This window comes from Monodon monoceros, unplaced genomic scaffold, assembly GCF_005190385.1.
Source record: "Monodon monoceros isolate NGI ecotype Baffin Bay Population unplaced genomic scaffold, NGI_Narwhal_1 Super_Scaffold_19, whole genome shotgun sequence".
NCBI lineage: Eukaryota > Metazoa > Chordata > Mammalia > Artiodactyla > Monodontidae > Monodon > Monodon monoceros.
In genome coordinates, this window is record NW_021703775.1 from 77187383 (window position 1) to 77204453 (window position 17071).

Consider the following 17071-nt stretch of genomic DNA (forward strand, 5'->3'; position numbering starts at 1 on the left):
CCAGCCGGCCCTACCAGTTCACCTTCAATGTTGAAATTTGGTGTGATATTTTTGGTCCTGAATAATTTCTTAGAAAAATTTGTGCCTTTACTATTTGGTCAGGTTTTCACATGTGTTATTTCATTTTCTATTAAGTGGTGTTGATGATGTATTCTTCCTATTTTACGAGGGAAATTGAAGATCAGAGAAGTTAAGTATCTTGCTCAACAGGGTTAAATAGCAGGCCATGGCTTTCAAGGAAAGTCTTTCTGACTCTACACTTCACTTTTTGCACTGTTCTGCTTACCAGTCTTTTAATACTTTTCTTTCGTATTTTTGACTTATCCAACATGTATCCCACCTGATGGACATCGTCAAGTGGGTCCTCATCTTCTTAAACAGATTTTAAGTGTGCAGCTTAAATTTTTCAAATGGATCCAGCACAATTTTGTGACAGTTACCTTCCCGTTTCAACTAAAAGAATAAACATGAACCCCCTGCTGACTTGAAACACTAGTTATCTGTACTACACGTCTGTCTGTTTGCTAAGTGGTCTTCCTTTGGGACACCATCCATCTCCCAGCCCATGTGATCCCGGGAGACTTGCCAATCAAGATGCTTTGCCACAGTTGTTGGCCACAGTATTCTGTCCACCACCCAGTTCAGGGATGACCGTGTGACTCAAACAGAACCAATCAAAATCTTTCCTGATGCTTGATATATAAACACAGGAAGACAGAGGCTCTTTCTTCCTTTCCAAATGAAAGTCATAAGGATACAACCTTGGGGATGCTGGCCGTCATTTATCTGATCAGTTTTCTGAAAATAAATCCATTTGAAAGAGAGAAAGAAAATACCCTAATGATATAGTACATGCCTCTGGATGTAATCCTGCCTAAAGAGACTTCTAACCCAAGAATTGTTTTACTTAAATTGAGATAAATTCCATTTTTAGCTTAAAAAAAAAGTAAAGGGGATTTTTGTTTATTTTGAGCTTTAAAAAATATATATTTAGTATATTTAGTGGACACACTTATTAATGTTTAAAATTTTTTATGTGTAGAACTCTTCTTCTTAAGGCCTGTAGTTTTAGTAAATTTTATTGTGTCAGTTGTCCTTTTCTAGCCTATCCAAAAGCATAACACTAGCATCTTCACCTTTGGACTTGTAGCAGCCTTGGAAAGGTGCCGACACCGTGACTGGGGCCAGGCATCCTTCGTGAGGCATCTCCCATGGCTGCGGAGAAATCGGGTGTGGAGTCAGGAGACCGGTCCACTCCCGACCGTCCCGTTCATTTGCTAAATGACCCAAGCTTCAGTTTCTGCATCTGGAAAATAGGAATGACACCCCCCTTGCTTCACCTGCCAGAGTATAAGAGACCCACATGAGTTAATGCATATAAAAGCACTTTGTAAACTTTGAAGCACTCTGATCATCAGGGAGGAATTTCATAAGGATCCAGTTCATAGAAACTAATGAAGCAGTCAGGGATGCCGTCTGCATTTTCCATGTACCTGCCTACTAGGATTAATTTCCATTTTTGTCTTTGTGACGTTAACGTAGAAACGGGAAGATCAGTGATCTTGGCCAACCTGCATTTATAATGGTATGAACATTCTTCTTCAGTCCCGCAGAGCCCATTTATGTGGCCCACATGGTGTTCAGACCTCTTTTCTTCATTGCACCTATTTTAGTTCTCGTATTTGGAACCATCTCAACTTGGCCACCTCTCTTTCACAAACTTTAATGTGGAATCTGTATTATAACTTCAGTGCAGTATCATTAAAAAATAAGACTAGTATCTACATTTCATTCAACATAGTGTTTTTATTGTGAGCCCCCTGAGTGCACATAATAGCTAATACGTACCTGTGACTGCTGTGTGCCAGTTCCCTTCTGTGCCCTTTTAACGTACTGCCTCTTTTGCTGTGCACAACAGCCTCTTATTAGCCACATTTTACAGATGGGGAAATAGAGGCCTCAGAGAGCTAAGGTAATATCACTTCGTCAGTACTTTGGATACAGGGTTCTGTTACACACCTGCTGCCCTCTGGGGATTTAGAATCTTAGAGGTCTGCGGAAGCAGTGAATTATGCTGCATCGTGGGGTGTGACGGTAGCACATGGCTTCTGTAAACAAATGTTATAGAACTTGAAGAAAGGCAATTCTAATATTTTGCTGGGGGTGGAGTGGTATTAAGAAAGGGATCACAGGCAGGTGACATGTATCTGAAGCTTACAGAATGTTATGGTTATTTATTGCTGCTTTACAAACCACCCCCAAACTTAGTAGCTTAAAATAACAACAGTCACGACTTTTTATCTCTCCCAGTTCTGGTGGTTGACTGGGCAGTTCAGGGTCTTTTATGAAATTGCAGTCAGATACAGCAGCTAGGGATGGGCTCATCTCAAAGCCTGCTTTATTCACATGTCTGGCCTCTGGGCTGAGAAGATGTTTTAAAAAGCTGGGGAATGGAGTAGCTAGGGCTTTCTCTTCTCTGTGTGGCTTCTCCTTATTGTCTTTCCTTATGGTGTTCTCAGACTACCCAGATTTCTTACGTGGCTGAGGGATCCCAGAGTCAGCGTCCCAACAGAAACCAGCAAAACTTCATGTCATTTTTCTATAATTTAGCTTTGGAATTTGGGTAGCTTCATTTCCATTGTGTCTCATTCACAGAAGCAGTCACACAGGCCCTCCCAAGTTCAAGGGAAATAGTTAAGTTGACAGGGCCTGGGCCATCTGCTCCTGAGCTGGCTTCCATGGCTGTTGGAAAAGGCCTCCATTGCTCCCTGGCTGGTGGTGCAAGGCCTCAGCTCCTTGCCCCGTGGAGCTCTCCACAGGGCTTCCGGAGTGTCCTTTTAACATGGCAGTTCCTGGGTTTCTCCTAGAGCAGTTGATCTACGAGAGAGCAGGGCGGATTCCGTAATGCTTTTTATGACCAATCTTGGAAGTCACACTGTTGTTTACAGCATGTTCTGTTTGTTAGAAGTAAATCACTAGTCAGCCCCCACTCAAGGGGAGAAGCATTAAGCTCCATCTTTAGAAGAGTATCAGAGAATTTGTGGACAAAATTTAAATTATATTTCATATACTCAGGGCTTTGTCAGACCACCATTAGTATTTTCTTCAGACTAAACATCTGGATCATTTTCTTTAATAGATTTCTAGTCTGGCTATACTCCTGGCTGTTCTCCCTGAGAATTTTGTTTTGTTTGTAGGATTTTTCTAGACATCATTCTTTTCAAGCCTATTTTTGCTTATGTTTTTCCTTTTAACCACCTGCTCAGATTGCCTGATATACAAATTAACTTTATCACAATGAAACTATAAAATTTAAGTCCATTTTACTTTGTGCTTAAGTTTTTTCCCCTTTTATTTGTCATTTATGAATTATAATTAGAACATTCAAAGGGTAAAATTTTTAAATAAATAGGAAAAATATTTAAATTCCCTATTGGGAGGAAAACTTTTCCTCTACCCACTTAGATTGGAATGGCTGGTCTGGGGGTGAATACATACATACATACATACATACATATATATGTATTATTAGGGTATGGTTGATTTACAATGTTGTGGTAGTTTCACATGTGCGGCAAAGTGATTGAGTTATACATATACATATGTTCATTCTTTTTCAGATTCTTTTCTCATATAGGCTGTCACAGAATATTGAGTAGAGTTCCTTGTGCTATACAGTAGGTCCTTGTTGGTTATCTATCTTATGTATAGTAGTGTGTTTGTGTTTATCCCAGGCTTCTGATTTATCCCTCCCGTACCATGTTTCCCCTTTGGTAGCCATAAGTTTGTTTTCGATATCTGTAAGTCTGTTTCTGTTTTGTAAATAAGTTCTTTTGTTTTCTTTTTTTAAAAATTAGATTCCACATATGAGTGATATCATATGATATTTGTTTTTCTGTGTCTGACTTCACTAAGTATGAGAATCTCTAGGTCCATCCATGTTGCTGCAAATGGCGTTATTTCATTCTTTATTATGGCTGAGTAATATTCCATTGTATGTGTGTACCACATCTTCTTTATCCATTCCTCTGTTGATGGACATTTAGGTTGCTTCCATGTCCTGGCTATTGTAAATAGCGCTGCAGTGAACAACGGGGTGCATGTATCCTTTCAGATTATGGTTTTCTCTGGATATATGCCCAGGAGTGGGATTGCTGGGACACATGGTAGTTCTATTTTTAGTTTTTTAAGGAACCTCCATACTGTTCTCCATAGTGGTTGTACCAGTTTACTTTCGGTCTGAGGCTGATATTAATCATTGATCACTTAGGAGACTGAGAGAGAATTCCATGATTAATAAATAGATTGGAAGGTCTAAGTGGCCATGATCTTTTCTCCTATAATCTTATAAAAATCAGTCTAATCTCTGTTTTTTTATTTTGGAATTAATTAGGAAGATAGTGTTAAGGAGCTCCTCTATCAATTGATACTGCCCGAATCAGTAAGTCATTTGCATGTGTTTACAGGTGAAGACCCAGAAGAAAGGCGTGGACAGGTTCTAATCCTTCTAGTAGAGCAAGCACTTCGTTTCCATGACTACAAAGCTGCCAATGTGCATTGTCAGGAGCTGATGGCCACAGGTGAAGTAGATACTAAACACTTTGCTCATGTCCTCTTTACGTGGTGAATAATGGAAGAGGTCTGTTTTGAAATTAGTTGCCTAATCAGTAAGCCAACCACACTGTGTTCGTAAGCCTTGAGAAATGTTTTGTGAGTGCTGATAAGTATGTATTCCATGTGCTTGTATATTAATATACATACTTTAATGGGCTCAAGGGTTATATTTTATCTGAGATATGGTTGCTTTCCATTACAGATTAAAAACAGGCTCATAATTTTAATAACAATTTTAAAATATTTTAATGCCTTTTTATGTATTTGCCATATAAAAGAAAATTTAAAAAATTTCAAGTATCTATAATTTGTGACTAAATTGTCAGTATTTCTATTCTTTAATTTTTTTAAGAGATAGCATAACGCTTTTCAAATTAATGTTGAGTAATTGGGAAGTAGTTCGCAACCCTAAAACTTTCCATATTGAAATTATAACTCAAGTCTCTGGAGGATAAGCAGGTTATATTGTGGAATAATTTCTCTATTAAAGAATACATTCCCCAGAGGGGTAGGAAGTGATGCTGTCTTATTACAGGCTCTGTGCTAAATGATCTGCTTTTTGTAGCTGTGTCTGACTGTGTGAAAACTCAAGCACATCCGTTTACCCATTGTCTGTGCATTCCTAGTGAGTGGTTATAAATGCACTGCTTCACTTCATGGTAACTCCTGGAGCTGTGCACTGATGCTAGGTATACTTTCTGTATGTATACTGTTAAAGGAAAAAAATATTCTGACACTTGTTACAAATGGTAAGGAAGACTTTATTCATGAATTTTGCAGTGGGGGAGAGAGAACAGGCTCAACTCCAAATACAGAAAAGGCAGCTGGGAATTTACCACTGAGGAGCAGGTTGAGGGGTCAACAATGGGTGAAAAATGACAGCGAAGAGACATCAAGAGTAGGGGGATTGGTACTAAACCGACTTAACAGGATTCTTGCTGATGGCAGGCCGGGGTGATCAGATACCAAGGGTGAGAGATTCTTTCTGAACTAACTTGGCAGGATTCTTGATAAAACTGGGTTATACGTGTTCAGCAAGGACTGGGCCAAGGTATAGGCCTCCTTGAGAAGAGGGCTCAGAGAAGCCTGAATAAAGTTTTGTCAAGGAGAGGGTCTGGCAACACATCTATGAAAATGTTGAAAACTCTGGGAAAAAGCTCAACGCTTTATAACCTCAGCATTAGAAAACTGGTTTCCTGAAAGAACTGTGTTCTGTAATATTAACCTAGTGATTTTGCAACATTAGGTTCAGAATAATTATGGTATTCTGGATAATCATTGTTGTCTTAATTTATTACCACTTACTTGGAGAGCTTTGTAATAATTTTATTCCTATAAGGATGGTACCTGTAATTTTGACTAATTTTGACTCTGTATGTTTAGAAAAAAGGCCTGCTTTCTAACTGGAATGCCTTCAAATAAGAATAAAAGTGCATTTTAAGAATTCACAGTGTAAGCTTGCATAGGATAAAACTCTGCTGGTTTCAGGGGCTGACTGTACTTTTGGCACTGTCCTTGGATCTCTGTCTTTATAAAGTGAATGATTCTGTGTAGCTCTCTATAATAATTTCTCTTTATCTAGGCTTTGCAGTGTATAAATACAGCTTTTAAATACAGGTTGTTTTTAAATAAAGATTGTTCAGTTCTTCTAACAACCCAATGAAGGAGGAATTATTATTATTATTGTTTTTTAGTGGTGAAGGATGTGTGACACTTGGAACTTTCTCAAGCTCACACAAGTGCTTGGGCCATACCCTCAAGTCTTTCTGAATTCAGATACCCAGTCTTTTACTCAACATCAAAGCTCAGTAGATTATTTGTAGCCTTGTCAGGTAATGTAAAATTTAACATAGTTTATCAGAAGAATTTCTCTGGAGCAGCACTGAACTTTCTAGACAATGAACTCACCTAATCTTCCTTTTCTAGTTTCAGATCCTTATGTGCTTCTGCTTGTATAATAATATGCATCACTAATGACTGACTTTGCTTTGGTAACATAAGACCTAAGCAGAAAGCCGTTTCTCATGTTAGATTAAAGATTTTTTCTTGTAGTGAAAATCAGTTTGTCTTTTCTTGCCCTTTTACCAGGTTATTCTAAAAGTTGGGATGTCTGTAGCCAGTTAGGACAATCAGAAGGTTACCAGGACTTGGCCACTCGTCAAGAGCTCGTGGCTTTTGCTTTGACACATTGCCCTGCTAGCAGGATTGAAGTTCTTTTGGCTGCCAGCAGCTCTCTGAAGACAGAAGTAAGTGTTCCCAATAAAGTAAGTGCTCCTGAACTGTATGAAGTATACTTTGTTGAGTCTGTGGATTTGGGATTTGTGCTCTTTCTTTTTCAGCAATATGAAAATTTTAATTTATGGAAAGAAATAGTCTGTCACTTATATGAAAAGGGATTCGAAGATATTAGGATATAAATTAGTGTTGTTGGCTTTATTACAGTAAAGAAGAAAGGGTACAGGTATGAGAAAAAAAGAAAGTATATTAGGAAATAAATTATTGAATATAATGGGGAAAGTTAGTGCTGTCAAGAATAAAATATGTAAGAAGTGGTTTTGTACAATATACTTGAAACCATATGAATTAAAACCAGTGATGGCACCATCCCCTTAGAAGTCCTTTGGAAATGGCAGGATATGGGCTTTGGTTAGAGAGAAGCTGAATTTCCTAAAATTCACAGGCTAAATCTGTGTCAGGGAGGATGGTACTCTGGTTAGGAAATACAGTACTGTTAAATATGTGAAGAGGGCTTCCCTGGTGGCACAGTGGTTGAGAGTCCGCCTGTCGATGCAGGGGACGCGGGTTTGTGCCCCGGTCCAGGAAGATCCCACACGCCGCGGAGCGCTTGGGCCCGTGAGCCATGGCCGCTGAGCCTGCGTGTCCGGAGCCTGTGCTCCGCAACGGGAGAGGCCACAACAGTGAGAGGCCCGTGTACCGCAAAAAATATATATAATATATATATATATATATATATATATATATATATATATATATATATATGTGAAGAGATTCTGGAAATCACATTTTCGTCTCATGGTCATTTATTACATTGTATATCAGGTTTTTCACACTTGATTCTGATCCTGAAACTGTGGTTGCATCCTTGTGAAGGTGTTCATGAAGTCCCATAGTAAGCCTGTTACCACAAAGTAGTCATTAGGAAATAGTGGGTTGTTTTTTTTTTCCCCCTCAAAAGAGTACTTTTTAAATTTCAAGCCTACATTGTAAAATGAGGCAAATTTAAAAATAGTTGTTCTTTTTTCAGATTCTTTATCAAAGAGTGAATTTCCAAATCCATCCAGAAGGAGGAGAGACTATCAGTGTGTCACCACTGATGAGCAAAGTGCTACAAGAGGTGAGTCAGGGTGAGAGGGGGCAGTGTGAAAGGTGGTTGTGAGAGGAATGAAACGGTCACCCTACTGTGTGTGTGTGTGTGTGTGTGTGTGTGTGTGTGTGTGAGAAGACTGTTCTTTTAAACCTTTTTCTGTGTGAAATATAACATATAGAAAAATACACAAAACAAAGATGTCCAAGTATCATAAAGTATCATAAAGAAAACATCCATGAAACCATCACACAGATGAAGAAATAGCTCATGACAGGCCTTCCACAGGTCCCCTCACGCCCTTCTAATCTCTCTCCTTCCAGAGATCCTGACTCATCCCAATAACTAGATCCAAGTGTGTTTTGTTCTTGTTTTAAAACTTTAAAACCTGTCACACCCCTCCCAGTATGATAGTTTAATTTTACCTGTTTTTGTACTTTATGGAAATAGTTACACTCAACATTATGTCTGTGAGATCCGTCCATGCTGTTATACATGTTGTAGTTGACTCATTGTTACGGCTGTATAGAAATTTATTGCTATATGCATATATTCCAGTTTATCCTTTCTAATGTTGACTGACATTGGTTTGTTTTCCATTTTGGTTACTAAAAATAATGCTGCGTCATCATTCTGTACGTGTTTCTAGTGCACATGTGCAGACCTTTCTCTCTGGCATGGATCTACCTAGCCCTGGAAGTCTGCGTTATTAGAAAAATGTGTACGTTCAACCTCAGTCGACAATCCCAGATAAGTTTCTAAAGGGGTTTTACCGTTGCACTCTCAACAGCGGTGTCTGGGATTTGCCGTTTGCTCCAGTCCAGCACCTTGGCACGGGTGGTTTTCTCAATTTTACCAGTTCTCTTAAGTGTTCAGTGATATCTACTCTCTTAAGTGTTCAGTGGTGGCTTTTTGTGATTTGATTTGCATTTTCCTGATTACTAATGAGATGGGCTTATCTCAGGAGAGGTCCTCTTTAGTGAGGTTCCTATTCAGTTCTCTTGTCCATTTTTTATTGAATTTTAATCCCTTTTCCCTTTCCTCATTGAAATTCTTATGAATAAAATTTGTCTGGACCCATTAAGTATGTATGAGTCTCAGGAGAGTTCACCCTGGGAGAGGAAGGAGGAAGCATGTACTCACTGAGACCTCCCTCTTGTGGGTCAGCCTTTGCTCCATGGAATTTAACTTTTTATGACTATTTGTAGCAACACAGGATTGGCACTTTTTTAGGTCAAAGACAGTAGCTATTTCTAATATTCTAACTAGATAAATTTAGAGATGATAATCCTCTTTATAGATTGGTTTCCACAGGATTCCTTTAAATGGTAAGCTTCACTTTCAAAGTGTAAAATGTCATTCATTTTTCTAGTAACTATTTTGGAAGACATCTGTTGTGACAAGTGAGCTACACCTAATCTCCTGTTTTTTGTCTTTGTGTTTTTTGTTTGTTTGTTTGCCTTATATTTCCATACATTGATTTTATTTTTAATTTTTAAAATTTTTTGAGATATAGTTGATGTACAATATTATGTAATATAAGGCAAAAAATAGTGATTCACAATTTTTAAAGGTTATACTCTATTTATGGTTATTATTAAATATTGGCTATACTCCCAGTGCTATACAGTATATCTTTGTAGCTTATTTATTTTATACCTAATAGTTAGTACCTCTTAATCCATTAGCTCTATATTCCCCTCCCCCTGCTCTCTCCTCACTCATAACCACTAGTTTTTTCTCTATACCTGTGAGTCTGTTTCCTTTTTGTTATATTTATTAGTTTGTTGTATTTTTTAGATTCCACATATAAGTGATATCATGCAGTATTTGTCCTTCTCTGACTTATTTCATTTAGCATAATGCCCTCCAAGTCCATCCATGTTGTTGCAAATGGCAGAATTCCATTCCTTTTTATGACGGAGTAGTATCCATTGTGTGTGTGTGTGTATGTGTGTACACACCACATCTTCTTTATAAATTGGCTGTATTCATCTTGCTGAATTCATCTGTAGCTGTATACTGTGTAGTTACTTTTAGAACTCTGGTACAGAGCTTCAATTGTGGAATTTATTAATAGAGTTAAGGAATGGTTAGCTTTGCCTACAGTGGAATATGTACAATTACTTCATTTCCATAATTCTTTCTTTTATACTAAAATTCAGTTTGACAAATATTTATTGAATACCCATGTGTATCCCCTGTTCAGTGCTAAGTGATCTCAGGATCTCAAAGAAGTTTGTAATGTGATTTTTGGCCCTTAAGGGTTTTTCTCCTATTCCTCCTGTAGTGGTGACTCCAGGAGAGCACTGACCAATAGAATTTTCTGCAGTGAGGGAAATATTCTGTATCTCCACCATCCAGTGTGGTAGCCACTAGTCACATGTAGCTATTGAGTACATGGAATAAAGGTCGTGCAGCTAAGGAATCAAATTTTACATTTTGTTTGGTTTTATTTATGTTAATTTTACTAGCCACACAAGGCCACTGAGTACCAGGTTGGACATCACAGTTCTAGAAGGAGAGATACTCGGAGGAGGGTTGTGTTCTGCAGTCAGCACTGCAGATAGTGGACTTTCTTTGGTTACCGTTGTTACACTGTCTTTGAACGGAAGTCATAGCATTTTCCAGGGGTTACACTGTCTTTGAACGGAAGTCATAGCATTTTCCAGGGGCCTGGAGTGGTGTAGGTGTATTTTGTCCTTTGGCGTGTTTTGACTTGTTGTATTGATTAGTTTCTGTTCGGTTTTCTCTTACTGGATATGAAAGCACGTTAAATTCTATGGTGTTTTCTCCATGGGATTCAAAACAGTTCTTATATTGGGGAGTTGGCAAATTTTACTATTTTTCAAGGTCCAGTGGAAGACCTGCTTTTCATGAGATCTTTATCCCCATTTTTGTACCTTTTGAACCTCTGATCCTTCCCCACTTGTTCAGCCGTATCACCCACTGTCTCCACAGCCTCCTCTCTTTTCATGCCTTCCAAACACGTGCTGTGTTCCAGTCACACTGAAGTTGCCCCGTTCTCTGAGTAGGCTCTCTCGCAGCTTTGGTGTTATCTAGGGTTCTCTTTGCCTGTCCTGCCCTTCTTGTCTTGTGCTCTTGTCATCTTCCTGCCCTCCTGATCCCATCTAAGCTGTCGTTTTCTTTATCAAGCTTTCCTTGAGTCCGCATTGTTCCCTCCCCCGCATCCCCCAAGCATCTCGCATCATCGTATCAGCACGTGTGTGGTACGGTTTGGTCTGTGCGGCAACTGGAAGCATGTCATTTACCTTTGCGCTCTCTCCATAGACTGCTTGTCACAGAGTGACTGCCTCGTAAATGTTTAGTAAAGCTAATTTGGAAACTCCCACTGCAAAAAGATTAGTGTATGGTAAAAATGAATTAGAAAGTAGATTTTAGCCTAAAAACATAGGGAATTTCCAGTTTAACTCATATGTGTGTGCTCTGGTTGCTATTGAGGTCCTGTTGTATTTCGGCCACTGTAAGGGGGAGTATCATTTCTCTGTTTAGTAGAGAATTGCACCATTTTTTGCTGAGTTCAGCTCCATAAGCTTATTCTGAATCCCCATCCTTCTTTATAGAATCCATGAAAAGCCTTTTGTGGCTTTTGAGTTTCCTATTTTCTGATGAATTAGAAAGTGTCAGCCCGGCCCCTTGGTAGCCTCTTTGGAGTAGAGCCTGCTGTGTCACCAAAAGTGGGCACATACTGCTCCATTAAGATTTCTCCAGTAACTGTAGGAGACCGCTAGCAGTCCTCCACAGGATCCATTTAGCGAGGAAAAGGGACTCTTCCAAAAGGATTGTCTGTTTCTGTCTTTTTTTTTTTTTTAGCTCCTTAAAAGCTTTCCGGTCTTCCTTTTTCCTCTTCCGACAAGCTGTAATAGATCTAGGTCTCATGAAGTGCTAATCCAAGCCCTCAGTGAACACATGATGGCTTTGATTCATGAAGCACATTTCAGAATATTATAGCTACTATTATTAGATTAAACTGCAGTGCTTAGCCGTAAGATGCCGTGTGTTACACATTAACAGTAGATGTAATAACCACGTTAAATTATAACTCATAAATGAGAGCTGACTGTATATGTAATCTGCTTAATGCCCAAGACTTTCATTACTCAGTTGTGAAAATAATGATTTTTACTTAAGTATCCAAGCGAAGAAAAGATGTTAAGTGCTGTTCTGTTGCATTTGCATTAGTACAAGTGGAGCATACAAGTTCTAAGGTATTGGCTGTTGTCCCGGTGAACAAGATATTTGTTTTTAAATAGAACAAAACGCATAATTTGTGAATAACTACCAAATCAAAGATTTCTAGTTTCTTATTAATGTTGGTTATTATGTTTTTTTTAGGTGTAACAGTATTCCACCACTTAGAGTGTATTAACATTTTGTTTAGTTAGTGTTAGTTATATCACGTAGCCAATAGTGTTTTCCCCAGATAAATCTAATTAGAGTTGGAAATGGTTAATATACAAGGTTCCCATTAAACAATCATTTTCACTGTGGGAATTCTTGTTATGAACATCTTAAGTGGCTACAGATTTATACAACTGGACTAATTAATGTTTAGAATTGAGGCATGGGCTAAGCATACAGCTATTTTGAATTTATAAATGGATTATTTAGAAATACTGAAATAAAAGCAAGCAAATGACAGTTGTATTTCAGTACCACGGACAACCCCTTCTTTTCCCCTTCAGCAGTTGATGGACGTTTAAGTTGTTTGCACTCTTTAGCTATCATGAATAATGCTGCTGTGAGCACTGGTATACAAGTCTTTGTATGGAAATACGTTTTGATTTCTCATGTAGGTATCTGGGAGCGGAACTGAAGGACTGTATGGTGTATGTGTGTTAAATATTGGAAGAAATTGCCAAATTGTTTCCCAAAGTGGCTGCACCAGGAAGTATTAAGGTTCCAGTTTCTTCGTATCCTTGCTAACATTCTCGACCGGCTTTTTGCTTTAGCAACTCTTGTAGGTGTGTGTGGTATCTCATTATCATTTTGGTATGTGTTTCCAAATAACTAATGATAATGAGCATATTTTCATGTGCTTATTGGCCATTTCTGTACCTTCTTTGGTGAAATGGCTATAAATATATTCCCCATTTTTTAACTGTGTTATTTGTCGTCTCCTTACTAAGTCGTAAGAGTTTTTGCTGTTGTTTTTAAACTCTTGGATACAAGCTGTTGGATGTGTGATTTGAAAATATTTTTCTCTCAGTGTGTGATTTGACTTTTTACTTTAACGGTGACTTCTGACTTTCTTAACGGTGACTTTTGAAGTGCAAAAGCTTTTAATATTGCTGAAGTCCAGTTTATTAACATTTTCTTTTATTGCTTGTGCTTTTGGTGTTGTATCTAAGAAATCTGTGCCTAACTTAAGGTTGTGAAGATTTACTCCTGTGCTTTTTTTCCTAAGAGTTTTAGCTTTTATATTTATTGATAAATAAGTAATAATGAACCACTTTTTGTATGAGATCGAAGTATAGGCTTGAGGAATATCCGCATACAGAAAGATGAGTTAGAACTTTACCTCATATCATAAACAAAAATGGACTTGATCGCATCATATTTGTTTTTTCTTTTATGTGATATCTTGTTCCTTCTTAAAGGATTTTCAATCTTATATTGCAAAAGGCACACATTAATATTATGAAGTGTAAAGTGATTTCATCTGCAGTGGATTTTTGTTAAAATTATTGCCTTAGTAATTTTCATTTTTCCGGATGTTTTGAAATTTTGGTTTGCAAGCTTGTTTTGAGCCCTACCATTCAGTTTAATTTTTTTTTCTTTTTTTTTGGCCATGCAGCACAGCATGTGAGATCTTAGTTCCCTGACCAGAGATTGAACCCGTGTCCCCCTGCAGTGGAATCAATGAGTCTTAACCACTGGACCGCCAGGGAAGTCCTCATTCAGTTTAATCTTTATTTCCCTAGACCCTCCTTAAGGATTCTGTAGTTTTGTGGTTTCCTCCTATCTAATCCCTTGGTGCTTCAGTCCAGAACCACATCCTAGAGTAGCTTTTCACTTGGGACTCCCTCCCCCTGTACTAGTGAGGATGTGAGAAATACAGACATGGAGCCAGTGATGGTTTTGCCCAGTTCCTTTGGGCTCTGATTCAAGTTCTCTGCCTCCATCGGCCCACAGCTTCATGAAATAAATATAAATGCATAACCCCAGGCAGTGAGCCAGGATGAAGTTCTCCGTCTTACAGGGAATCCTTTTAATTCCCAGTTCTTCTCTGAGAAGGAGGGCCTGGCGGCCATTGCCAGCATCTGAATTTTGAGCCCCCAAGTGTTGAACTCTATAAAGTTGAGTGTCTTTTGCCTCTTCTTTCTATCATTCTCAGTATTTTGGAGCATGGTGAGCATATTGCAACATAATTCATGACTCCATCTTGACTGGAATGTGTAACGTTTTCTTTAATTACAAATATAGTACAGGCTTCTATTTTAACAATCCGCTTATAGGGATTGTTAGGAATTCAGATAATATAGGAGTTCAGATAATCAATATAATCTGGCATACTTTATTTCTTGAAAGTAAAAAAAAAAAGATATGTGAAACACTTATGAAAAAATACTGACATTTGTTAATTTTTGATAAGACCTACATGTATATTTGTGGTAACTTTGGTCTTTCTGATTTTTTTGAAATATAAAAATAATCAATAATACATTGATATGTAAGCTCTCTTCCTTCTCTCTCAGTTCTTTCTCTCTCCCCATTCTGTGTATCCCACTGCTCAGAGGTAAACATTTTAAAGTTTATACATATCTTTCCAGACTTTTTCTGAGCATAGACAGATTTTCTGTATAGCTCTCCTCTGTCTCCTGGAGGACTATTATTTTATTCTTTAAACTAAAATGGATTTGTACTGCATATATTATTTTGAAGCTTGCTTTTTTTCATATAATGATATGTGTCACGGACATCTGCCCTTGTCATTACATATAGACCATTTATGTCATGGTGTAACAGTGGTCACTGCATATGTATGTACCATGATTTATTTATCTTTTCCTTTGCTTTTCAACTTTTGGATTGTGCCCAGTTTTCCTCTATTTTGGACTGAACTGCACTGAGCATTTTATGTACACATCTTTGCATATTCATGCTAGTATTGCCCTGGGATAAAATGGGAGAAATGGGCTCCTCAGAGAGACAGTTTCCTGTTTTCTTGTGGTCTGTCCTCCATAACTTTGTGTAAGTGCTGATTAAAAAATTGGGCATGGAAAAAGAAAATAAAAATATACTCCATATACCTCTGTTTTTCCTAACTACAGTTCTCTTAATCTGGATCCAAGAATGCTAGAAGATTCAAAAAAGATTCAGTCCCTAAAGCCCCTGAAATAGTGTGTCAAATTTCTTGTGTTAGTATATGTCTGTTTGTGACTTTGTGTGTTCATGTATGTACACATGAATGTGCATTCAGTTTTCTGGGGAAAGCAGTTATAGCTTTCATTAGAAATGTATAGGGGGCTATGACTCCCAAAGATGAGAACGTCTAAATTGTAGCCTGGCCTGTTAATTAGCAGATGAACTGAAGCAGAGTCAGACTTTAGAGTGATTTACAACACGGGGTGTTTTTCTACTGCTTCTTCTCGTAAATAGTTCCAGAAGTAGTACCACCAGTAATAACGGTTGCATTCTTAATATTTCGAATTCAGGATGAAATTTGCTATAAGTAAGTGTTAGGTGCAGGGAAGTACTTTGGATTATTTACAGATATGTTGGAGTAGAGAGGGTAGGGGCTGAGCTGAGTTTGAACTCTGTTTGTGATCCTTACCTAGGTTATGGGTACCACCAGCTCAGTTCTCAGTTGGCAAACAGGTTTCCCAGAAATTAACCCTCAAATTACCAGATACCAGAGAGAGCAGCTCCGAAATAGATTACTATAGTAATTGATCAACAAGAATTGTTTCTGTAAGCCACGCTTGATGTATGGAACTGTCCTTGTTCTTGTGAACCTGTTTGGTTATGTTGTCTATTGTAGGACTTGAAAAATACTATTAGTGCTTAGGAGATTAACCTTTGAGCTGTGTTAACACTTGACATTAATGAGATTTCATGTTAAATTTTATGCTGGGGGTTGTTGACCTGGTTTGGGGGATTGATCTATTTCTGCTGTTATACACTGTAAATTAATTAGCAGTGTGCAACTATGACTATAAAAACTGCCAGTAGTAATCATTTCAGGAGTAAATTTTGCCTAACCTCTTTTCGCTTTCCCTATTACATGGAGTTGAAAGAAAACTGTTTTCCTCATTAATGCCTCTGGTTACACTATAATCTTGGTAGACTGCCCCCAAATTAAATGCTTCTTCTGCAGTCTAAATGAGCCTTTTATTTTACTTTCTCTTTTATAATTCTTATAAGGGAGGAATCTCTCACAGAAAATCCTTTTATCATGTACATTTCTGTGCATTGGAATTTCATTTATCTTCTGAAACAAACTTTTCAGTTTCCATGTTTAAAACTTTCTATCTTGAGTTAGCCAATCCATATGAACAGAGTAAATTTTAGGTTTATTTTATGAAATGGAATAATTGTTTTATAGCCTGCTGTGTCACCAAAAGTGGTCCTGGGAAACAGAGGTTTAAAAAAATTTTTTTAATTGAGATACGCTCAACATACATTATTGTGTAAGTTTAAGGTGTGTAATACATTGATTTGATGTATTAATGTTGCAGTATAGTTGCCATTGTAGCATTAGCTGACACCTCTGTTGCATCACATAATTATCATTTCTTCTAGTGCTGGGACACAATTCTTTTTCATGTTAAAAAATTAGAAAATCTTTTGAGAAAACTTAACCAACAGCAAAGTAGGTAAACTGTAAGTATTGGTTAGTACAGCTTAAATACATTAGCAGTAAGAATAAAATTCAAATGCTTTTCTAGAAATTATTAAGGATCCTAACATGATGTAGTCATTTTCTTTTACTGCTATAATATATTACTATAATTACCAGCTTTAAAACAATGCAAATTGATTTCTTATAATTCCCATAGGGCAGAAACCGGGCAGGCTTGGGTGGGTTTCTGCTTAGAGTCTCAGCCAAAATCAAGGTGCCGGCAGGGCTGTGTTGTTTTCTGGAGGCTCTAGAGGAGAATTTGTTTC

The 17071-nt window shown here is 37.8% G+C and overlaps 1 protein-coding gene across 5 annotated transcripts in view; it reads left to right on the forward strand.

Annotated features, from left to right (window-relative positions):
* The window catches only part of NBAS (neuroblastoma amplified sequence), a 339068-nt gene that overhangs the window by 173320 nt on the left and 148677 nt on the right, over positions 1–17071 (forward strand). For all 5 annotated transcript variants that reach the window (XM_029231716.1, XM_029231717.1, XM_029231719.1 and 2 more), the window contains 3 exons: positions 4467–4580; positions 6703–6860; positions 7880–7969. In XM_029231716.1, coding sequence (XP_029087549.1) covers positions 4467–4580; positions 6703–6860; positions 7880–7969 — 362 coding nt within the window. The remainder of the gene's footprint in view (positions 1–4466; positions 4581–6702; positions 6861–7879; positions 7970–17071) is intronic.